This window comes from Neomonachus schauinslandi, chromosome 4 (assembly GCF_002201575.2).
Source record: "Neomonachus schauinslandi chromosome 4, ASM220157v2, whole genome shotgun sequence".
NCBI lineage: Eukaryota > Metazoa > Chordata > Mammalia > Carnivora > Phocidae > Neomonachus > Neomonachus schauinslandi.
The window spans coordinates 53,604,219-53,628,242 of NC_058406.1; the positions used below are offsets into that span (position 1 = coordinate 53,604,219).

At 38.9% G+C, this 24,024-nt stretch overlaps 1 protein-coding gene across 1 annotated transcript in view; it reads left to right on the forward strand.

The window, feature by feature from the left end:
* SGIP1 (SH3GL interacting endocytic adaptor 1) overlaps nt 1-24,024 on the forward strand; it is a 114,385-nt gene that overhangs the window by 52,279 nt on the left and 38,082 nt on the right. The window contains exons 13-19 of the mRNA XM_044914332.1: nt 1,328-1,420; nt 4,023-4,097; nt 6,223-6,714; nt 13,256-13,383; nt 14,329-14,455; nt 19,871-19,936; nt 20,861-20,920. Coding sequence (XP_044770267.1) covers nt 1,328-1,420; nt 4,023-4,097; nt 6,223-6,714; nt 13,256-13,383; nt 14,329-14,455; nt 19,871-19,936; nt 20,861-20,920 — 1,041 coding nt within the window. The remainder of the gene's footprint in view (nt 1-1,327; nt 1,421-4,022; nt 4,098-6,222; nt 6,715-13,255; nt 13,384-14,328; nt 14,456-19,870; nt 19,937-20,860; nt 20,921-24,024) is intronic.

Consider the following 24,024-nt stretch of genomic DNA (forward strand, 5'->3'; position numbering starts at 1 on the left):
TGGTTTCATCCCCCAAAGTTCTATAAAGTTCCAATATTTGCACCAAGCACACTAGCTCTTCCAATATCCACACTTACCTTTCAGATCGACTCACTCTCACTTCTTTTTATTGATTCTCCCATCACTAATTTAAAAGGCCTGGGGGGAAAATATGTATTTTGGAGTTGGGTGTGCATGCCCAGGATCAGATCCTGGCTCCTCTACCTCACCAGGTAGCTCTTGGGCATGTTATTTAAACACTTTAATCTTTGCTTCCCCTGCTGAAAATGGTACTAATATCAACCACCGGGCGGTGTTGTATGGATTAGAATACCTAATAATAGCTACTGGCCTTGGGATAAGTGTGTTTTGTGGAGTTTGTATGCCTTGTATTTATTTCTATTATCTCCTGTGATCCTTTTAGTAACTCTCAGATTGCTCTTATTATCTCTACACCGAAGGAAGGGAAGCTCAGAGGTGAAACCACTGGCCCAAGGTCCTACAGTCTTAACTGTAGAGACAGGATTCAAATTCGCATCCCACTAACTTCCCAGCCTGTATTTTACAACATAATGAATTACAAGCAGTACTTACATAGATCCTGGCACATGATATGTGCAGAGAAGATCTGGTTGTTTACATTGTTACCATAGCAGTAAAAAAAATCTAAACAAGGAGACAGAAGAAATAGAAACAAATTAGGTTCAGTGTCATTAGGCCCAATACCTAATTTCTCTGATTTACTTTAAGTGTGGAAACTCTTATTTATTTTCTGGTTCTCTTAAGATACTTACCAAACATTTTTAGAATAATGTCATTTCTCTTTATGATGCTGTAAAAGGCTTATTTAAAGACCCTATATGATCCTTTAAAGTTATGAACCACTCTACAGAACCCAGGAATTTTCATTTCTGTAACCTATTCACACGAAACTTTAAATAAACCAACTCGAAATGACTGTCCACGGGATTAATGCCTGGATCTTCAAATGGGCACCAGAAATAGAACCAGTATATGTACTGACATTCAGAATGTCCTTAACTGACCAACCAGGAAGAGAATACAGATGCTCTATTTCCAAAGTTTTTATTTAGCTATGTGTGTACACGCTGACACCCCTTCCATCACCACACACACACACACACACACACACACACACACCACAGCCATTTGCATTCTTTGCTTGAAAAGCATGAGGAGTAACACACTTCTGAATTACTTTGCTAGGACTGAGGCAAGAGGGAGATAATTTTGCGAAGCTCAACTTTAAATTGAAATTTTAAGCTCTAGGATCCAGGAACGTTTCTTTTTTGAACTCACCCTGGGAAATTTTCTTTTATGTTTTCAGTTCTTTTAGATCAGCCTGAGATATGGGGTTCAGGCCAACCAATTAATCCAAGCATCGAGTCGCCAAAGTTAACAAGGCCTTTTCCCACTGGAAGTAAGTTATGTGTCTGCTGTGTCTGGAAAAATAAGTGACTCATTTTACTGTCTGTCTGCATAGTGAAATTAGGCAACTTGTAGAAAGTACGTAAGCAACATTTGGACTGTATAATATTAAGAAAAGATGTGATTCTAATAGGCTTTAGACTTAAAGGGGCCTAGGGCAGTTTGTCAAGGCAAGAATAATATAATAAAGTAAAATTATTAACTTTGAATCATAGCCTCTTCTGACATCCTATAGACTCATTCATTCATTCGTTCAATATGCGTATATAAGAGGGAGAAGCAAGGAAGGTAAAGAAACCAGCCATGCTCCAGGTACTGGGCTATCACACAACACGAAAGTGAACAAATCAGATAGTCTCTGTGAGTCCTACGGGACGAGGAGGATGCATGAGACAGAAAGGACACATTGAGACGAAAGAGGGATAATTGGAGAGCAAGAGAAATGATGCTATTTGGTGGGAAGCTGAAACAGGAGGTAAGGGCAAACTTGCCTCAAATCAGGGGCCGCGAGCGCTGCTATCCCAGCATGACCCCCACTTCCTCCTCAAGATGCTCTTCACCTGTAGTGGGTTGGACTATTTGGCCTGAATGGATTGCTCCTTTGGTCAAGCCACCTGCTTGTATTTCTTGAGTTCTCACTTCATTGGACTTCCCAGAGCGTATGTGCTTGTGGAAAGCACTTGTTAAAATGCCTGTGGGAAGAAGACTGGGTCTCAGAGAAAGGAGTTTGGGGGTGTGGTGGAATGCAGAGAGTATTTTCGTTTTGTGAAGCTCACATACACACCAATTAATACTCTTCCAGTTCTGCAATCCCAGGGTTCTACTTTATGAGGCCCAAAAATAATCATTGGAATTAACCAGGGGGATTCCTGATGAAAGGCCCACGAGGTTGTTTGCTGGAGACGTTGCCATAAAACCATGTGATCCGGGTGAAAATGTCTTTTCAAAGATATTTCTCTCATAAAACAGGACAGGAAAAACAGCATCACCAATAACTATTTTAAGCATCTAAACTTTTCAAGATGTGCTTTGAAAGAATATGAACCCCCGTGGGGTGACTTTGGATGATTCTCTCTACTACTGAGAAACAAAGCCAGCGAAAAACTCTAACTTCCTTGAAAAGCTTTCTTGAGAAATCTGAGCCACCCAGATTATTCCTAGAAAACCTTTCCTAGATTCCAAGAAAGGACATAAATGAAATGTTTATGTAGAGGATGCATTGATTTTAAGACCAATTATTGGCATTTTCGAGTTTTCTGATTTTATGTGGTGTGGTTACACTTAGCACAGCAAAGGCTGTTGTAGAATCTATGTGTATTGGATAATTTTGCTCATTTCATGATTGCAGATAAGTTTGCTGTTTTAGATTATTAGGCTTTTATGGTGTTTTATGTGTTTTTGTTGATTATGACCTTAATTTTTGCAGAGAACCTTAGTCAGAAACAGAGCCCCTGATTGACTCTTAACTTCTATGGAAAAACATGATCCATTTGAGGTGTAGTTTTTGGAAGCTCGTAACTAAGATTAGGAGCTACATATTTCTGGGCTTTAGGAAGATAGCTTTTAGTCATGCCTCTTGTGTAGAAAGACAGGATGCTTTCTAAAATTAAATGAAGTCAGGTGGGGGTGGAGTGACAGAAAGGGCCTCTTTCTAGTGCAGGCAGGCCGAGGGTACTGCCAAGCTCTCTCCAGCCAGTGCCCAGCTGACCCACTCTGCTTTTAGGTCATGGAAGATTGGACAACATTCAAGATTCACAAATGAACTTGAGTCTGGTTTATGAGACTAGTGTGAACTCTTTGAATCTACCAAACGTAGCCAGCGACAGGAAAACATGCATTTAAAGAGAGAATAAGAAAAAAAAATGTACCTGTTGATACAGTAATCCCTAACCTTGCCCACAAAATGACAAGTCCAGTTCAGAAGGCTGAATCTCTGGGCTGGGGCCGTAAGACAATACTTTTTCTATCTCAGGGAGTTTGGTTCACCATCATTTTTACCAAGGGAATCTGTATATTTTTTCTTGCCCTCAATCATATTGCTTCAGACTTTCAAAAATATACTAAAAGTTAAGATGTGTAACTTTGAGACATCTTTCCAGACTCCATCTAGGCAATACTATCCTGACTATATTAAAAACCCCTCACCCGAACCTCCACCAAGACATTCTCATTCCCTTCACCACACCCTGGATTGTGATCATCTGTTAACATGATATTCATTCATTCAATCATAAATTCCTTGAGGACAGAGGCTCCTTTTATTCAACCCCATGCCCCGAGTTCCTAGAACGATCTGGAACTTTGCCAGTGCTTGAAGTTTGTCAAATAAAGGGATGAATGAATAAAATGATGACATTATTATTGTTATCATCTGACATCCTTTTGACAGATTCTTATTTTCATAAAATGGAAGAATCTGAACGGGTCCTGCTTCCGTTTCTTAACTCTGAACTGAAAAAAATTTAGACCATTAATGGTTGTAGCATTTCCAATAACAGGAATATGAATGAAAGCCCAAATCCTGCTTATCTACAGAATATTTGTAACTTATGGAGAAAGCGATCAATGATGCTTGGTTTCTCGTGTCTTTGCAGCACCCCCACCACTGCCTCCCAAAAACGTACCAGCCACCCCACCCCGAACAGGCTCCCCGCTCACAGTTGCACCAGGTAAGCTTCAGTTTTTTCGGTGCCGTGATGATAACAGCAATCAGCAGTGGCCCTGGACCTCAACCTGCCCTGGATGTGTCAGGAGCTATAGAAACTCAAGCATGAAAATGTTTGCACTGGGTTTTCCTTCCATGACAATTTACTATGCAGACTTATTTTAAAGTATCACTCTCAGGTTTCACAAAAAGGTTCACTTTCTCAACTCCTTTTCCCTATGTATCATTTTGTTGAATGAGGGTCACATTTACTTGTGAGATGAAAGAAAAAGAAAATCTCAATATCAAAAGTCTTTGTCTAATTGGGCTTTCACTCCGTTGGATCTTATGTTAATGATTTACAAATTAAAAAAATCTCAGGGCACAATTCGTATTTTCCCAAGAACAGATCATTATTTTTCTAGAATTAAAACTGTCTGATCTACAAAGACGTAGAATGGTTCCCAGGATGTGCAGCCTATGGGTAAGCTTAGGAGGTGGGGAATTTTTTTCCCAGGAATCATTATTATCCCACAGTAAAGAGATGTGTAAGGATAATGAAATATGGCAAAGAATTGCCACATGCCTTTAGACAGATCATTTCTAAGGCACATCTTTACCTCCTATTAAAATCAGTATTACATATTCATGCACTTTATAATCTACCTTGTCCTATTGGGCCAGCAAGTCAAAAGCAGTAATTGCTATGTTATGTGTCTGGGCCCTTAGAATATGGTTCTTTATCCCCTTTGGAATTCTATTGCTGCTTTGTCCTTTGCTATTTTTGCAGCCTGGTGAGTTTGATAGCTACAGAGTAGGTATTTATCAACAAGACCGAGTGCAAGGCATAGTCATTTTTGAAATTTATATTGATTAAAACCCATCGAAGAATCATCCAGAGCATCATAGGTAAAGGTGTTTGCAAGTTCAAATCATTTTGGCTCCTTGTATTCCCATAAATATGTCAGGTATAAATAAATCTACCAGCAACAAAATTATAAATAGTGTGGGACATGCAAACTGCTACCCCATTTATCTGTAGCCTTGGAGCCTTGAAGGTTAATTCTTTTCTAATGTGAAATATGGAAGTACTGAGCCAGTTCTTAGAGCCGATGAGTTATTTAAAGGTAAAGTTGCTTCTGCTTATGCTTTGCAATCATTCAGGGAACAGCTTCTAATTTCAATAACCTCAGTGTTTAAAAAGTGCACTTCCTCACATTGCAGTTGTTTTCAAGCATTTCCTGCCAAGCTGTAGAAGATAGTTTTAAATTTTTTTCTCTTATTACTGATAAGAATTAAAGAGAAGAGCTGATGCTAATGTTGAAGCAAAAGCGAGATTTTCCGTTTCATGACTCCAGATAGATGTATATCACAGTCACACCTACGATGTTAACAGGTTAGACTCGATGGGAAAAGAAATTATAAAGATGTTTTGACAGTTTTCCTCGCTATTAAACAAGTATATACAAAACAGTTCTGATAAGTAGTAGATGTCTTCTCAATAACCTGTGTGTGTTGTATGTGGGATGTATATGTGTATGTTTGTAAATATACGTGTGGGGATATTTCTTTAAATAACCTTTGTACTGTGTTTCTGGAGTATTTAAGGTGGAGGATGTACAGCTAATTATGATATAATAATTTTTTAAACAAAAAGACATTATTAGTCTCACCAAACATTTTAATATGCTAGAGCAGTCTTTATCAAATATGAGGGTGATTTTCAGCTATCAATTATTTTTCTACTGTGCTGTCTCTAGGCTAGACTTTCAGAAGGGACCTCCCTTTTGGGATTGCAGTTCCAGAGCCTGAACTCTGTGAACCTTTTCAAAGTGCAGCCTTTTCGAAGTGATCACCCTTTGCACTCTTGTGAGCAGACTTTGAGAACAGTAGCACACTCAGTGCTTTCAATGGTGGTAAAAATAGCTACCTGGGGTCACCCAGCAGAAAGGGCAAAATAACAGCATAAGAAGATGATGCTCACATTATGGAGGCAGGGAATGCTCTCTTCCCCTTTAGCTCTGATTCAGTTATTTTTACACCTCACAGGGCAATCTGTTTACTATTCTTTATCTCACCCCTCCCACCCCCCCATACAAATAATATTCACCAAGTCAATTAAAGTTATAAATCAACTACTTTAACCACAGGAAGTGACCAGTCAGCCACAGAGGTCAAAATTGAAAAACTACCATCAATCAATGACTTGGACAGCATTTTTGGCCCAGTGTTATCCCCCAAGTCTGTTGCTGTTAATGCTGAAGAAAAGTGGGTCCATTTTTCTGATACGTCCCCGGAACATGTTACTCCAGAGTTGACTCCAAGGGAAAAGGTGGTGTCCCCACCAACTGCATCAGACAACCCATCTGACTCCCCAGCTCTGGGTCCCCCGGGCCCTCCAGGCCCCCCAGGACCCTCTGGTCCTCCTCGAAATGTACCGTCGCCGCTCAATTTAGAAGAAGTCCAGAAGAAAATCGCTGAGCAGACCTTCATTAAAGATGATTACTTAGAAACAATCTCATCTCCCAAAGATTTTGGGCTGGGACAGAGAGCAACCCCACCTCCCCCACCACCACCCACCTACAGGACTGTGGTTTCATCCCCTGGACCTGGCTCGGGCAGTGGTATGGGGACCACCAGTGGTACGTCTTACTGTCTGAGTGTGCTTCGTGTGCCTGGGAATGGCCGTGGCTGCTGCAGTGTGAGCGACACCCTCCTCCTGCCTGGCAGTTGGCTTTAGAGCTTCAGCCATCCCTCCTTTGGTTTGGGTGTTCCGTGGCCCCATGGCATGTCCTAGTGCATCGAATGCTAACCGTCATAGTGCGAGTCTGTGATGTGCTCTGCCCTGCACTCGTAGCACTCCTTAGGAGCGCCCTGCCTTCCACCCTGCAGTTAGGAAGTGCCTATTTTTTAAAGGAAGCTGCTTTGTCATTGTTTGGAATTCAGGAAAGTTCTAGAAAGGCAGATTTCATAGCCAGTGAGTTTCATGCTGAGTGTCTCATTTCCCTGTCAGATGCCTGTACAGGAACGTTTTCTAGTTTGTTTTGTTTTCAGCTTTATTGAGATATCATTGGCAAAATGATGAGATATTTAAAGTGCACAATGTGATGACTTGAGATGTATAGATAGATATAGGCATAGATATAGATATAGTAAAAGGATTCCTCCCATCGAGTTAATTAGCACATCACATATTTACCTTTGGGGGGGTTGGGTAGGGGGAAGGGTGAGAACATTTAAGCTCTACTCTCTCAACAAATTATGATTATACGATATGGTGTTATCAATTACACAATACAGTGCTATAGTCCCCGTGTTATGCATTAGATCCTCAGACTGTATTCATCTTATAACTGAAAGTTTATACTGTTCTTTTCCCAAGGATCCTAATTTTGGTAGGTAGGTCAATGTGTTCTTTCTTCTTCGACTTCTTTTTCTTTTTCCTTTCTTTTTCTGTAGGGGGAGAGCTATGTTAACCCCTCTAATTATTTCAGAAAAAAAGAAGTAGGGTTTGAAAAGGAGATTTTTTAGGGGACAGCAAATAGAATGTACCTTACTACGTCCACGATATATCAAACTGCCACTGAAGACAAATTATTCTTTGATTTTATTTTGATAAGCTCATCAGCCTATGAAGTCAACTCGAAGCATGGTGACAGGTGATGGAGAAGTCTATCAGAAATGGACATTTGGGACCCTCTATGCAAATGTTGATGTTGAATCTAACATTTTGGTTTTCCTTCTTTGAAGCTTCATTTTGTGTTCTCATCCTATAAAAAGATGGCAACAGCTGCCATGCACACCGAAAAAGATCAAGATTTTCTAAGGTCTCTTCTTCCATATTTTTTCTTCTACTGGTGCTCACATTGATCTGACAAGAACCCCCCCTCCCCCACCAAGAGCCTTCCCTCCTGTGCCTGTGGGTTCAGTTTAGGCACCTTCTCAGTTTTTTGTTTTTCATTTGCTTTGGAAGAGGTGACCAAGTTTATGCTATTTAGATCTAGTAAGAGACAGGGAGGAAAGACATTTGTCTCCACTCTAATAGTCATTTATCATTGCTGCCTCTTTCAATGGAGTATTTCAGTGCTTGCTCTGTGTTTGAAAATTCCTGTGTTTCAAGCATCCAATCTGATCAAGGAGAGGGCTGGAGAGTCACCTGTACCCAACACAAAATTGATGTTTTATATCATTGAGTGTGCTCTAGGTGCCTTCCTCCACCAAAAAAGGAAAACTACTGGGGCGCCTGGGTGGCTCAGTCGTTAAGCGTCTGCCTTCGGCTCAGGTCATGATCCCAGGGTCCTGGGATCGAGCCCCGCATCGGGCTCCCTGCTCAGCGGGAGGCCGGCTTCTCCTTCTCCCACTCCCCCTGCTTGTGTTCCCTCTCTCTCTGTGTCTCTCTCTGTCAAATAAATAAATAAAATCTTTAAAAAAAAATAAAAAATAAATTAAAAAAAGGAAAACTACTCAATACGCAAATAAATTTGGGGAACATTGTGTTAAAATAAAATCAGCAGGTTTCTTTACCATAGGACCTCTGACAGCCTTTAATTTGCTGATAATAACAGCTATAGTTTCTTCTCCTGGGTATCATCTTAATCCTTTGTGCACATCATTTCATCCTTAAAACAACCCCATGTGATAAATGCTCTCTTATTTCTCCTATTTTACAGCTGTGTACACTTGGGAAAACTGAAGCTCAGAGATGTCAAGTAATTTTCCCAAGTTTACACAGCTACAGGTGATAGACTTGGGATACTCAGTCATACTCAGGTCTGTCTGATTCTAAGCCTGTGCTCTTAACCCCGGGGCTCTCCCGGCACTCTTTTAAAGTTTAGTTACAAAATATCCCAAACTTATTTGACCACTGACACCCACCTCTTCTGCCCTGTGTCATCAACAGAATCACCAACAGTTTTCTCTCAAAACCCACTCTCTATGCTCCTCTCCATAATTCTAGAGGGTTAGAGCACCCACCTTCATCCTCTGTTGCGTTTTTAGATCATTTTGGGAACCTAAGCCTCCTTACATATCTGTAAAGGTAATAAAAGGACCCTACTTAAAGCCTTCATTTCAAACTTCAAACCTGTCCACTGTCAAAGAGGGGGAGTGCTTCCAGGGTCTTCTATGGTGCTCTCTTCCCAGAGTGAAGCTCCCATCTTCCGAAAAGGCTTCTAGAGGAATAATCCCCTTGTTCCAGTAGTGGGCCACTGTGCTTTCCTCAAAATGAACATGTTTAGTTGAGGAAAGGGAGGACAGGGCAGATTTGTCGCTCCTCTGTTTCTTCCATCACTTTCCACGAGACTCGGGAAGACGTTTAATTGAATTGACCACTGATCTAATGAGTGAAGAAGGGAGCCTTGGCTTTCTTCCTGAAATCTTTGAGAATTTTGTTGTCATCTCTATGTTTAGCTTTGTAAATTATTTAAAATTATTTTTAGGTGTTACCAGTAAAGACGATTGATTCTTAATAATTGAGCTGGAAGAAGACTATACTTTGTTGGTAAAAGATCTGATTTCTAAGTGGAAGATTGAACTGGGTCAATGAAGCTCATGAATAAATAAAACTTTGCACATTATCTCCTTAATTAAGTCCCAGTTTATTTGCTATTTAATGTTTTATGGATGGAATATACACAGACTAGCAGAAATGTAAATTTATGATTAGAACAATGAGAGATGGCCTCATGTTTTAAAGATTAGCAATGTTTCTCAAGACCTCCTTTTTATAACACTTAGCCTGATGAGACTAGATTTTCCTGTACATCTCAAACTATATTTAACTGGGTACCATTATGCTCAATTTTAAAATTTCATTCACTTGATCACTGACCAAGTGTAGACAGTACACGCAGCCTTGTGAATCAGTTGAGTTACCTGATGTTGAAAAACAGTTGGATTCAGGATTTGCTCCAAGAACTTCGATTTCCTTATGGCAAAGTTATAAATACCTAGTTTGGCCAGAACTTTGCTTTATTGGAATGCAGATGACAATTCTCTTGGCAAAGGCCATTTCTTCTTCCTTGTGGGTGGTGTGCCAGGGAATGGGAGGGAGAAAGAGTTTTATTGGCCTGTAGAGACCAGGGAAAGAGAGATGTCAGTAAAGATAGAATGTTCAGTGCAACACTTTCCAACTTGAGAAACTAAGGCAATATTAGAAGATGTTATACACACACACACACACATTTATAAACAACTGGGGTTGACCTAAACAAATATATTTCCTAACTACGTGTCTTTTAGAGTGGCAGAGTCCAAATAGGGAGGCCACTAGCTAGCAAAGAAAGATGGAAGTTGAAGCAATCATTATGTGGCTTTCAAGGGGCTACCAAAAAAATTATGTTAGAACTTCAAGTTGAAGCAGCAAATGGATTGAAAGCATGTCAATGGCTGTCAACTTTTTTGAACTCACAAAACTCAAATAACATACAGGTGATTTTTAAAGTTAAACCTGAAACAGCAAATGTCCAGTTTTTTTCCCCAGCACTGCTCTTGGGAATAAACACTGCTTATAGAAGAAATGAAAATATGATTCCAGATCAGAGAATGAGGATAGAGATGTGCAAATAGTCTTCTACACTCTTAGAATACGAAACAATTCTGCAACCTCAAAAAAGCATGGGAAACCTCAGTTCACTTATAAAATCCCCCTCAGGCCCTGACTACCCTCTGCTGAACCTCAGGTTCTGTCAAGAGGGTTTTGCTTCTTAAACACTGCCTCAGTGTCTTTCTAACTGCACAACAAATCAATTAAATCAATCCAGTTAGGAAAAAGTGAAAAGAAAACAGTTAACTAGCCACTTTTTTCTTTACTTTTAGTTGTGTCTATATGAAAAGACAGTCTTTACCATCATCATCAACATCTATTCTCTTTTATTTGTGTAGCATTTTATAGTTTACTAAACACTTGATAAGCATTTTCCATTTCAATTGTTACAACTACCCTGTAAGATAGAAATGTTTCACTTCTGGTTCAGAGAGGTTAAAATCCCACAGCCAATAAGAGCCAGGCAGAGCCAGAACTCAGATCATCTGCCTTTTCATTTGTTTTTTTTTCCTTATTCCATACTGCCTTGCTGAAAACCCCAATATTAACTTTCCCAAGCATTACTGACGGTGATTTTCAAAACTTTCCCTCTTAGAACACGTAGAAAAAAGATAAGCAGCTGACCTTTTCCTGAGCTTGATTCAGAAGACTATTTCTTGGAAATAGACCCATGGATAGATATTTTGAACCATCCCTATGGTGTGGTTTTCCAGTGAAACAGAACCTAGAAAGAGCCCCATGAAACTTCCTGACAAAGACTTTGTTGTTTAAAGGTTTATTTTCCATCTCTCTGCTGTCACTTCTGTTTCCTGAAAACATCCTGGGTGTCAATCTATTAAGTCAAAAGGAAACTTTGTAGTGGGACCTGTCAAAACATATCTTCTTTTTTTATTCAAGAAAAGATTATCCAAAGACTAAAAATATTTACATTGAGAGAGATGTTGGCGAGCTGCTGTTGCAAAAGTAAGAGCAGACTTTATGCAAATGTGGGACTTCACATTCCATCTAAAGCTACAAGACACTGCATTTAAGAGCTTGAGCTTTGGAGTTAAATCAACCATCTGAGCTATGGGACCTTAAGCAAGTTACTCAATATCTCTGAGCTCTAGTTCTGATTGAGATAACTACAGTACGTTCCTGCAAAACTTAGTGTGGGGATTAAATAAGATAATGCATGTGAAGTGCCTAGCATTGATCTTGGCCCAATAAAATAAAAAGTAAGAATACAGTAAAAAAGTGGTAGCGGTGGAGAGGCAGTAGGGATAGGGATGGAGGTGGCGGTAATTTTAGTAGGGTTTCACACTAATGAAATTACACTTAGAATAAACAGCACAGAGAAACACAATATACTCAATATTTCAGGTTGTATTTAAATAAGGGGAGCAAGGTTTACCCCCAGGGACTCTCCTAAGCTGAGAGCAGATTCCAAGATGATGGGTTTTGTTGTTCAACTTCAAAGCTCTTTGGGAATCTGGAGATCTGGAGATGGAGATTAGCATCTTGCTGATCTAGGTTTCTCCAGAGAACACAGTTTTGTGGCATGTTGGATGACAGGAGAGGAGTGGGTGGTTATTTTCCTGAGGTGGGATTTCTTAGAATGTTTTGAAATGATCTGATACCTGTGCTTCTAACCAAAGTGACAAAACCTCCGGAGTAGTTGGAACTTTTCTGAACAAGCACTGTTTGGAATATTGATCTGAATTTCTTCAGGTTTGGAGTCAAGTACTTTATCCATGTACCCCAGACATCTGGTTAAGGATAGACCGACCCCTGAGTCTCAAGACCCTACTGGTGTGCTGATTAGTGTGCATGCCGACCTCTGTGTGTCTTCTGTGTTTCCCGTGTTTGTCATTGACAGCCAGAAAAGTAAATCCAAGAGGTTCTTTTCAAAATCACCACAAAATCATCATGGGCCAACTCTACATAGAACAGATTACTAAGCAGCCTCCTTCAAAAAATACAAGCCTCTAAATTCAGTGTGATTCTGTTATTAAGATTCTAAATGCAAATTACTTGTGCAACATCTAATTTACTTTCTTATGGTTCCATCCTTTGCTTACCATCAAATGTTTACTTAGATTTATTAAAGTTAGCATTCATATTTTGAAGCACAGTAAAAAAGATAATTCTCTTCTACATTTTTTTTAATATATATATATATGTGTATGTATATATATAATGTGGAAAAATCATTCACCTTTCTTCAAGGTCTAACTTCCATTTCCATCTTGGACATAAATTCTGAATATGCAAAAACAACAGAACTTATTATAAGTTTGGTGTGTATGTGGTCAAAATGAAAGGTCCTCACCACCAGGCTAAAAGTGTCTTAAAGCATATTTTCCATCACAGAGAATAATAAAAGGATTTACCTTTCACTGGGTGTCACATGACAACAAAAGGCAATAAGCTTCAGCTTCTGCCATCAGCTCTAGTTCAACTGAGTGATTTTTTTTCTTTATTAAAAAAAAACACACATACACACTAGATGCTAGAGTGTTGAGTGTACTAACTGCTGGGGTGAAGAAAATTGTCCGGGACTGGTGCTGTCCTGAGGGGGATGGGGAAGGAGGATTCCACGATGACGGCTCTTGGCCACGTGTGGTTCCGGTCATTGTTAATACCAGCTTGTTTTTCAGGTGCATCATCCCCTGCTCGACCAGCCACTCCCTTGGTTCCCTGCAGCAGCACCACCCCTCCACCGCCTCCTCCCCGGCCTCCATCTCGGCCAAAGCTACCTCCAGGAAAACCTGGAGTTGGAGATGTGGTATGTTCCCTTTTGCCCCGGCTTGCTCAGAGACTCATGGTGAGAATGACAAACAGAAGCCAAAATGCTGCAACACAGGCTGCCTCAATGGCCTCCGATCAGTTGTACAAATGGCCCTGACATGTGGCATCTGAAAGGCAGTCACTGCCTCGTGGGTGTACATTTTGACCCTCCCTCAATCTCCACCACCTTTCAAGTCGAGGTCTAAAATGAAAGGAATAGGAGGCTGGGGCTCTCAGTTCTGCCAGCGTGGGTCTGATGCAAATTAAGGTAGTAATGCTCAATTGTGCTAAGTCCTTTAGAAAGAGAGGTGTTTTCTTTCATCCTATTTATCTGGCTTGGGAAGACTCCAAGAGAGGGTAAGTCCTGGTTTCTATCCCCAGACTAGGAGAACTTACTGGTGTTAAGCACACCGTGTGAATATAGAGGAGGGTGGTAGCCTGATAAATTTGTTCCAGAAGTTTCTTGCATCATGTTTTAAGGCTGAAGAGGTGGCAAACATTCTGCGTGAACAATTAAAAGACTTCTGGAAGAGGACCATTTCTTTGCTATGCACGCACAGGAGTCACAAACTGGGTGATGTCCATAATATTTGGTTTAGCTAGCACAGTTGAGTATACTGTATTTAAATATGTTTAAATGAGTATAAGCTCTCACAGGAGGTTACCTGCTTAGTCCCTGAGGGCATGTAGGTTCACAGTCCTGAAACATCACAGATCTCAGCTTCTCTAAGCCTGATGTACCTGCACACTGTGATTTATGGTTCCTCCAGCTCCATCCACAAACTCCTGTAGAGATAGAATCAATTTCAAGATAAAAATAATGTCACCCATACTCTTTTAAGAACCTGAGTTGTCATATCCAGAGCTGGAAGATGTCAAAAACATGGAACAAGAGTACTCCAACCTGCCTATCTAATTTTCTTCTCTTTTCTTCTTCCTGCAGCCCAGACCTTTTAGCCCTCCTATACATTCTTCCAGCCCTCCTCCGATAGCACCCCTTGCCCGAGCTGAAAGTACTTCTTCAATATCATCCACCAATTCCTTGAGCGCAGCCACCACTCCCACAGTTGGTAAAAATTATCTCCTGTCTTTTAATCTGTTTGTTGTTGTGACTGGCTATTTTTTATCATCTGAAAACCTCAAGGCCCTATACTTCTGGTTGAAATTGTTTTGCTCTGTGTTCTGCTACTATCAGCTGACTCTTCTTTTAAAAGCACCTTCTCAGCAAAGGAGGCGAAATGCTTCAACTAAGCAAATAAACAAATAAAAGAACATTAACACCTGTATTTTGCAGGAATTCTCTTATGCTATTCCATACAGAGCTACTCATAAAAGTAAAGAAGAAATCAACAAATAAGGTCCAGTAATTTACATATCATTTCTGTCATAAAAATAGTCTCCTTTGAGGAGGAATGTTCATTTAAGTTCCAATCGTGTACCACATCAGAAATCACGAAATTTTGATCTTTTATTTTCTTAAAGATTTCATTTCTTCATCACTTTTGGTTGTCCTTCTGTTGACAGATGGTGTAAGTGTTGGCATTGTGGGAGTTGAGTAAACTTTTTGACATTCTTTTCTAGTGCTTTTCAGTGATGTGTGGTCAGTTTTCCCTGAGAAATAAGTCATTGCTGGCATTTTCAGTAAATGCCTTTGTGCCTCTTTCCTTATGGTGTGATGAAAGTCAAGAGTTGAGAATGGCTGCTCAGCTGGATGGTTTTCCCAGGTTTAAATGCCTCATTTTGCCTGGAGCATCTTTCCTCTTCCCAAGGCTGATCTCTCTCTACACCTCTTCACCCATCTTCCATAAGCTGCTGCCTCTTTCATGTTTGCATGGTATCTCTGCCCTGGGGCTCCACCCTCCCATTTTTTCCCATTGTCTTCCTTTATTGTCTGAACTCCCCTCCAAGTCTTCCATATTGTAAACCAGCTGGCCCATCCTGCATTGCTTGGGAGAATCATTAACTCAAAGGTAAATAAATCCCTGCTATCATTTACCAAAGAAGAGCATGCTACAGAGTTGCCCATGTGAGAAGTACTTTGATCAAAGCCTGAAGCTCTTCTGGAGAACTCCCTATTTTCCCAGGGATATAAATGAAGGTGTGCCTTATAGGGGGCCCCAAAGAGAATTTCAACTATATCATGTGTTCTGTATTTTTAATCAGACCAACCCAAAACAATCCTTCAAATTTGGTGAAAATATAACTAGCTGTCCAATTTTGTAGGATTCATTAAAAGACAGATATTTAACATCATTTATATAGCCACGTCTGTTCTTTCTCTGCATCATCCATTGAGGTAATTGGGGGCTTTCTCTTTTAAGATGCCTATGAGGCCAGTTCTCTCTGGAATTTTTTGTTCGTTTTTTCTGTAATGTCTCAACCTTTTTTTTTTTTTTTTTTGACACTCTTTAATTTTCCTGTTTGCTTTGGCCATTTCCCCCCCTCTTGCTCTTTTTTTTTTCTTTTGTTTTTTTTTTTTGGTTTTTTTTTTTCTGGGGGGTTCTGTTTTGGTTTTTTTTTTTCCTCAAGATTATTTGTCCCACCTACTCCATGTGATTTTCCTGGTTGGTCTGAGAGGAAAGTAAGAAGCATCAACTCTCCCTCACAAAGCAGACCTCAACTGCCCTCAGATGAGTGACTAACATATTCTTTAAACTCATTGAGATTCATGGAGAAAATGACACACACAGAGAATTTGAACCGTGTCCATGTTTTATACAATGCGTTTTTATACTCCCTGCCACAGAAATCTCAAATCCTGGCCAGTGACTTTGATTCTTAGTACAACCAGTATGCATTCTTTCAAGATGAATGACAGAGGGGTTAAAAAAAAAAAATAGCCACCTGAGAGGATACTCAACATTGCTTCATTGCTGAGGAACATTCTGATTTAATTTGTTTGGTTCTGGGTTTTGGGGGGTTTTTTGGTTGTCTTTTGTTTTTGTTTTTATTTTTATTTTTTGGTATTCCTCTTCCTCATTCTCCTGTTCTTTACTTCCTGCTGCTGTAGGCCACCTGACAGCCACTTGTCTCTGAAGTAGATGCCTTGTCAGATGGCTGCCAGAGGCTCCTGTGTATTGCTGTTTATCTCTTTTTGGAGAGGATGTGCTTTGGCTGTTCAGCACCAAGGGGCTGACTATTCATGACTGACTTGGAATGTCAACTTTATGCAGTAAAATAACTTGTGGGGGATAGAGAATTTCAGCAGCAAATTTTTGAGATCAGTGGCTCAACATTTCCCTTCTATCACACAATACTTTTTTGACATTTCCTATGACATCAGAGCCAAAACTGGGGCAAGTGTGGTGGAAACTTTGTACATATTTATTTGTACTTGCTTATTGCAAAGTTGAACGTAATTCAAGGACTAAACTTTTAAGAGCAAGTCTAATCTTCCTATGCAACAATTCCTGTAAGAATATGCCCCCAAAACACTTTGGATATAAAATCTTTCATGAAAGCTGTGATTATAAAGTAGTAAGTCTGATGCCACACCTGAAAATAGGACTTTCTGTGCATCACCACACTCAAATAATGAAGAACCCCTCTGCAACTGTGTATCACCGAATTTAAGACACCTTCCATCAGAAGATACACTATTATTTTATATATGACTAAGAAAAGGAGGGGAAAACTGCCAAGTAAGCTAAGATGCAATGCTTTCTTATCCATTAATTTTAAGACCCATTCCAATTTCAGAGATGTTAAAATGTGAAAAAGTGCACAAAGCAGAATCAATGAAATATAGTATACTCCTTTTGCATTAGAAACACTCATAGGACCTTCACTATTTGATTTGGGGGAAAACTTCTATTAATATTATGGGAATAGAGAAAATGTTTAAAGTTATTCTAAGAAACAAACTCTTAGACATTTAAAGATAAACAGAGATACCTGTAATTTAAATATCCATTTTTCTTACTTTTTTTCTTATTTCTATGGGTGAGAGTCGGGGTTTTGGTTTTTTGTTTTTTTTAGATGTTTGCAAAATCTTTTTTTGGTACCCCAATGCAGTAAGAATACCATAAAGACAATTTTTTCATTGTTAGATGAAAAAAAATATATTATTAAATATATTGTTAATTATATTCCTTCACTGTTAATTATGCAATTTCAACTGCATCTTTAACATCATCTCAGAAATCTGAATGAATGAAAAGTAACCATTTACAGGCACCAAAGGAAGCAGTAGGTGGATTTTGATGTTTCCTTTGGTGTAGAACTCTGAGCAAAAGTGATTCAGTACTGGAATATTAGCCATAGCATCTAAATCTTACAGTATTTTTCTCTAAGTCTTTGTCTCTCCTGGCTGGGTGGCAATTCTGAATTGGATAAACATTCTTTTAAAAATACTTGTATTAATGCCAATTACTTGGCACAGAAAGACCTTCGAGGATGGATATTCTTGATCTCAACTAAAAATTCCCATACTTAAGTTTAGTCTTTTTTTATCTTTCTACTATTTTTTTTTTTTTTTGGAAAGGCCTGTCTCTAGTTCTGGCTTCCCCATCCCAGATCAATTTGAGACAATTTCCATGGTTAGTTCCTAAGGAAATTTTTTCTTCTGTACTTAATTTGAGTGTTGCCCTTATTTAAAGCAAGCACAGAGGTATCCAATAATTCATCTTTTAAGTTCCCCAGTTTAGTTATGTTGTTTTCTTCAAAGCCCTCAGTGTCCACAACCACCATAAAAAAATTATGAACATGTTATTTAGCCCTATGAATTACTCTTTTGTAACTCCAATTCAAAAAACAAATGGCAGTTTTGGAGACCCTTTTTTTTGGGGGGGGGCGGTATGTGAATTCTTGCCTTCTATTCTTTTTTTTTATTTTTTTTTTTAAATTTTAATCCCAGTATAGTTAACATACAGTGTTATATTAGTTTCAGGTGTACACTATAGTGATCAACAATTCTATACATTACTCAGTGCTCATCATGATGGAGGCTCCTCATTTTAAGGAAATTGTAAATACGAAGTTAGTTCTTCAAAGGAAAGAAAATATCCTCCATCATTTCCCACTAACAGGTATGAAAGGGTATTGTAACATTCAGTTACTGCCAATGTAACTGTTTTGCTTCCCATTTTCTGAACAGATTATGGAGTGTTCTTCTTAGTGCCATGTCCTGTTCCTCTCCTATAGATATTATAGACATTGCATTAACTTGTTCTAGCCACCAAGGAAGTCACTTATATAATAAATACTGACTGATGGGGCGCCTGGGTGGCTCAGTTGGTTAAGCGACTGCCTTCGGCTCAGGTCATGATCCTGGAGTCCCTGGATCGAGTCCCGCATCGGGCTCCCTGCTCGGCGGGGAGTCTGCTTCTCCCTCTCCCACTCCCCGTTTGTGTTCCCTCTCTCGCTGTGTCTTTCTCTGTCAAATAAATAAATAAAATCTTTTAATAAATAAATAATAAATAAATAAATAAATAAATAAATACTGACTGACAAGTGCTATCCTAGAACCTTAAAAGTTGACACAGAAGAACTCTTCCTGCTTTACTTCCTAAGTCTAGGAGGCAAGACAGTAGAATATTTTTTCCAAGAAACATTGTTTACAGAGTAATTTTACTACTCTCATCAATTTCCTTATCTTCTCTACATTATAGAGAGGATTCTCCCTTATGGGTCTTTGTACAGATTTTATTCCATTTTTAATTTAAGTTGTAATAATACTCTTAAGACCTATGGAATCAAGCACTTTTTTTTTTTTGATCACATAGAATAGAACTCCAATTACCTGTAGTTGTTAGTTGGTGAGAAAGGAGATCACGTGCAAAGATCTGGAACGGTTGGGGTCCAGAGCAACTGTTGTGATCAATTTACAAAGACATTTGGCCATAGCTGGATACCATAGACAAAGATGGAATTACAGTAATGTTGTCCAAAATTAACGGGGCATAACTACTAAAGACGGGTGCAAGGCAAACTGAATTTGGATACTGATGAGTTTGAAATGGGATACTTCATTCAGCGACCTCAGATTTATTCTGTTGCTTTTTTATGGTCTTGTTGAAAGCTTACTCTTGCCCACTGGGGCAGGGAGAAGGTATATTATGAGTGATCCTGTGTACCAAGAGGTTCTACTGATGGACATATGTCTGGCCACTTGAGAACTGTGTCTGAGTGAAATACACTTACACAAGTCAATTACTAATGACAGTGCCTTTAACAACTCCCTGAAAAGGTGGGGGCGTGATTTCTTTCATGGAGCTGACTTTAGCCAAATTCACAGATTGCTAAAACCTGGCATTTTAAAATTTTTAATTTTTAATTTTTTAATTTTTTTCTCATAGAACCATCATAAAATAAGCACATTACTTTTTTTGTACCCTATCATCATTATCCCACTGTGTTAGGTTTTGTTTCCTTTTTCCATTAATATCATTCCTGTGTTTCAATCAGTGAAGTGTACTGCTTGATTTCATTTGGGATTTGTATTTGTGTTTTTGTTTTCCATTCTTTTATATTTCTTTGGTTCGTAGTGTCAGAAGATGATGTTTTTTATGACAAACTGCCCTCGTTTGAAAGGTGCTGTGATACCCTGGCAGGTATGGTGCTAGCCCAGTGATCCCTAGATATCTAGACTTTAAAAATCCAAGCCATTATGCCATCTGAATGCTATAAACTTCATGGACATGCTATTCACCTCATGAGTGTCTGGTGCCTCTCAGAAGGACCCTGTCTATTTATTGTTCATCGTGGAATTCATGCCACCAAATTTTTTTTTAAGTGAACCTGTTAAAAAGCAGCAGGTTGCATGACAGTTTCTCAAAAGGTTTGAAAAAGGTGAGATGCCATTGCTTTGTGAATTTACAAAGGAAGGAATAATTTAACTGCTCAGAATTACATGTCCGGTGACTGCTTTTGGATTTAAAATATAATAGGACACCGTCAGTAATCTTGTTTTCTCTTTGGTACGTAGGTAAAGGGTGTTTTGTGTCTGGATGCCTAAGGTGATTCCAGGGCAGGGGACGGAAGATGTGCGACATCTTCCATGAACTTTAAATTGATACGCAATGCTGTTGTCATTTAAAACCTAAGCTAAGTTTGATATAACCCATAACTCCGAGTTTATCTTTTCGAAAATATAGAAGGGGATGACATTGAAGATGAAATGGATACAGCAATTGCTAAATGACCATTTGCCCTAACTAGTGCAGTTAAAATATGCTGACGCCCCTGCATGGCCAGGAAGACTTCCGCTCCATGCGCTCAAGCACCGAGTATCAAGCTACCAACAATACGTGCCCATCCCTTTAGGCCTCCATAGCTTTGCTTTTGCTTTCTGTTTCCCAAACTAAAAACCAAAACCAAAACATAGATTACCAGCCTTCCCTTTTTCCTGCACGCTAATGGCATGCAGTGCCTCCACCCTCCCCCATAGTGAGATTAATGACCTGTAACTCATACTGTGTCCTTCTCTCTCCCTCTCCTTAACCTTTCCCATCCCGCTTCAACTCCTGGCCATACAGAGAATGAACAGCCTTCCCTCGTTTGGTTTGACAGAGGAAAGTTTTATTTGACTTTTGAAGGTAAGTAGTACATAGCATACCAGATTCTAATTGATACCCCTCATCCTTTTTTTCCCATCTGCATTTCCAAATCCCAGTTCTCTTCAAAAGACCTGGTCGCACCTTCTATATACAAATGCTATGGCTACTTAGAAAATATGAAATACTAAAGAAAATATGACATGAATTTGGTTTGTATGGGATCTTCAATTTTTCATATTAAAAAAAAATCAAGCCAATTTGTAGTCAATATTGGTTACTTAATTAACTGTGTGAAATTGGAAAAAAACAAACAAACACCTTTTTTGGCCAAGGAACTTAACTCTGTCAACCAGGGCTCTTTCCTGACTCTTTTGCAAATGCAATACAACAAATGTAAGGACATTCTGGGTTGGAATTGGCATTTAATTTTGTTTTGGATAACTAATATTTCAGATACAACATCCATTACTGTAAAGCATAAATATGTATACATATTCTTATGACAAGGAATGCTGCATAGGAGATCAGAAAAATGAGGAAAAGAACAAAAAGGAGTGTTGTAGTAAATTCTATTTTCATCTACTGAAATTGCAACTGACATGGCTGTAGGAAAATGGACAACTATCGCTGGACTTGCCATTTTAGAAGATTAAGGTGAATTTACATAAATATAATGTCAGGTATTTAACCTCAGTGTTGGATAATTTGTTATACTCTGAATTAAGGATTAGCATTCTTCTGTTTTATGTTAAATTCTAAACCATTTTAACAGGCCAGGCATTTGATAAAAAATCTTATTTAAGCTAATTGTGGGGAAAATTTAAGTAATAATATTGTGGGTGGTCTCATCCGTAAATATTTATCACTTAAGCCCCTACTTTCTACCATTTTAAATAGCTAAATTTCTCCTAGGATCAAAAGTGGGCCAGAATGTATTCTACTGTAGAGTCGAATCTAAACATTGACCTTGTCTTTGTGTTTCATGACAGCAAAAAGCACTTTCCTAACTTGAGTGTGTGTTTTATCGCAATTTTAAAAATCAGAATGACTGATAAAGATTTTTAAGTAGCTTGTGAGGTGGTTTTTTTTTTTTCCTCTCAGGGGAGAATTTTCTGGGCAAGATGGTCCTAGAGGTGGAAGTCCTTAGCTGGGAGTAGCTTGGGTAGCAACAGAAAAGAATGATCTGATTTAAAGCTTTCCAAATACCTGATATCCTGTCCTGGCTCAGGTGGAGGACAGGTGGATAGGTAATCTTCAGGGGAGGATGCATGTTTCCCACATGATGTCAGAAGCTTTCCTTGACTCGGGTCATTACTTTTGTAATAACCAAGATGCAAAATCCACAAACTTATGACCTTCTAAGCCAAACTTATGACTGTCTAAGCTTTCTCTTTGAATCTGATGGAATTAAAAAGTGTCCAGGTGTCTTTTTACTGATCAGCACATCTCAAAAGGAGAAGCTACGGTTGAATAGGTTGGTAATCCCAAAGTACAGCAAATCCCCATATATAAAGGCCCTCTCTCTGGTTCCGGCTGGCCACAGCAGAATAGTTTACCCTGTTTTAACCAGGGAATTGAACAGTACTCCACTGCCAACGCTGCCTCAAGTAATTGGGGCCCCACAAAAAAAAAAAAAAAAAAAAGCAACTTCCATAGTGTTTGTTGTTTCCGTTTGTTTCGGTTTTAGAGTATCTATTGGCTCGTTTGCTTGTGTTTGAGTTTGGGTTTCTTTAAATGGAGAGACAGACTTTTTTTGAAGATACCTGTCTAAAGACAATCTTAGGTTGTTGGTTTGTTTTTAAAATATATATTATCAGTCAAATATAAGTGTCAGTAACTGTGTGGAATAAAAATGTGAACTACATTTTTTTTTCATTTTAGGAAAATATAATTGTAACATATAACATAAAACATAATATTAGGTATCTAAAGTTGGTAACATAGCCATTCTAATTAATAAGATCTGAATTTCATAAACATCTTGATTTAGACCAAGAAAGTCATGCAAGAAGGTGTTTTAATAGAAATAAATCAGAATCTCTAGTACCATGTTACCTTCATCTTGGACTTTGCGCAAGTCAAGGACGTATAGAAAGGGCTTCCCACGGCACTGTGGGAGAAGCCATATCACAAATATATGCCCCTACTTATCTCATTGAGAAATGCTTATGCAGATAAAAGTACATTAAAATGAACTTCAGGACTTAGGAGAAACTAAAAGTGACACTTTGCCACCTGAACAAGAATGGCTATGTTTTAAGAATAGAGAAGGGTAGGGGCACCTGGGTGGCTCAGTCGGTTAATCGTCTTAGTTTCAGCTCAGATCATGATCTCAGCGTCACGAGATCAAGCCCTGCATCGGCTCCATGCTCAGTGCTCCGTCTGCTTGTCCCTCTCCCTCCCGCTCAGCCTCTCCCACTTTGCTCCCTGCCCCCAAAATAAATAAATAAATAAATAAAATCTTAAAAAAAAAAGAATGGAGAAGGTTTGTTTTCACCATTTATGTACATTAGCTTCAGGTATTTTTAGCTAGTGCAAGCTGGAAGGATTTTTTTTTTATTTTCTGCTGTGATGATAAAGGACATGGAAATCACCTTGAGAATAGTGCCCCTACCTGAATTTTAAACTCCAAAAGGACCGTCATTCAACATGTCCTATCGAATAGCACTTCTAGCATATTCTTCTAGGGCACTCTGGTTTTACCCACATTTGTTATTATTCATATCATTTTCTTTAATGCTTCATTCAGGGAATACAGAAGAAGATTCCCAGGTCATATTACTCACCTGTTCTAAACAGCTTTTAAATCATTATTTATTGGCATCTAAATAGTGTTTTTATAGTGTTCAAAACCTTAGCTGGTCTCATTCATACAGTGCTCTAGGCATTATAGTTACTCAGTAAGTGTTTGAGCCACTAACCAACCAACCAACTAACTAATGAACATTGGCTTATGAATTTATTTGGAGACAAATGTGATATGCTTCATACTTTCAAATTTGATTTAACAAGAAAGGTAGAAAGGTGTTAAACAATCGTTCTAACCCAAAAGAGTTCCAAAGCTTTTCTTAGTGTTTCACTTTGATAAACAATTTCAGTAATATCTTAACCTATTTAAGTTGGGTTTTAAAAAAAACAAAGGT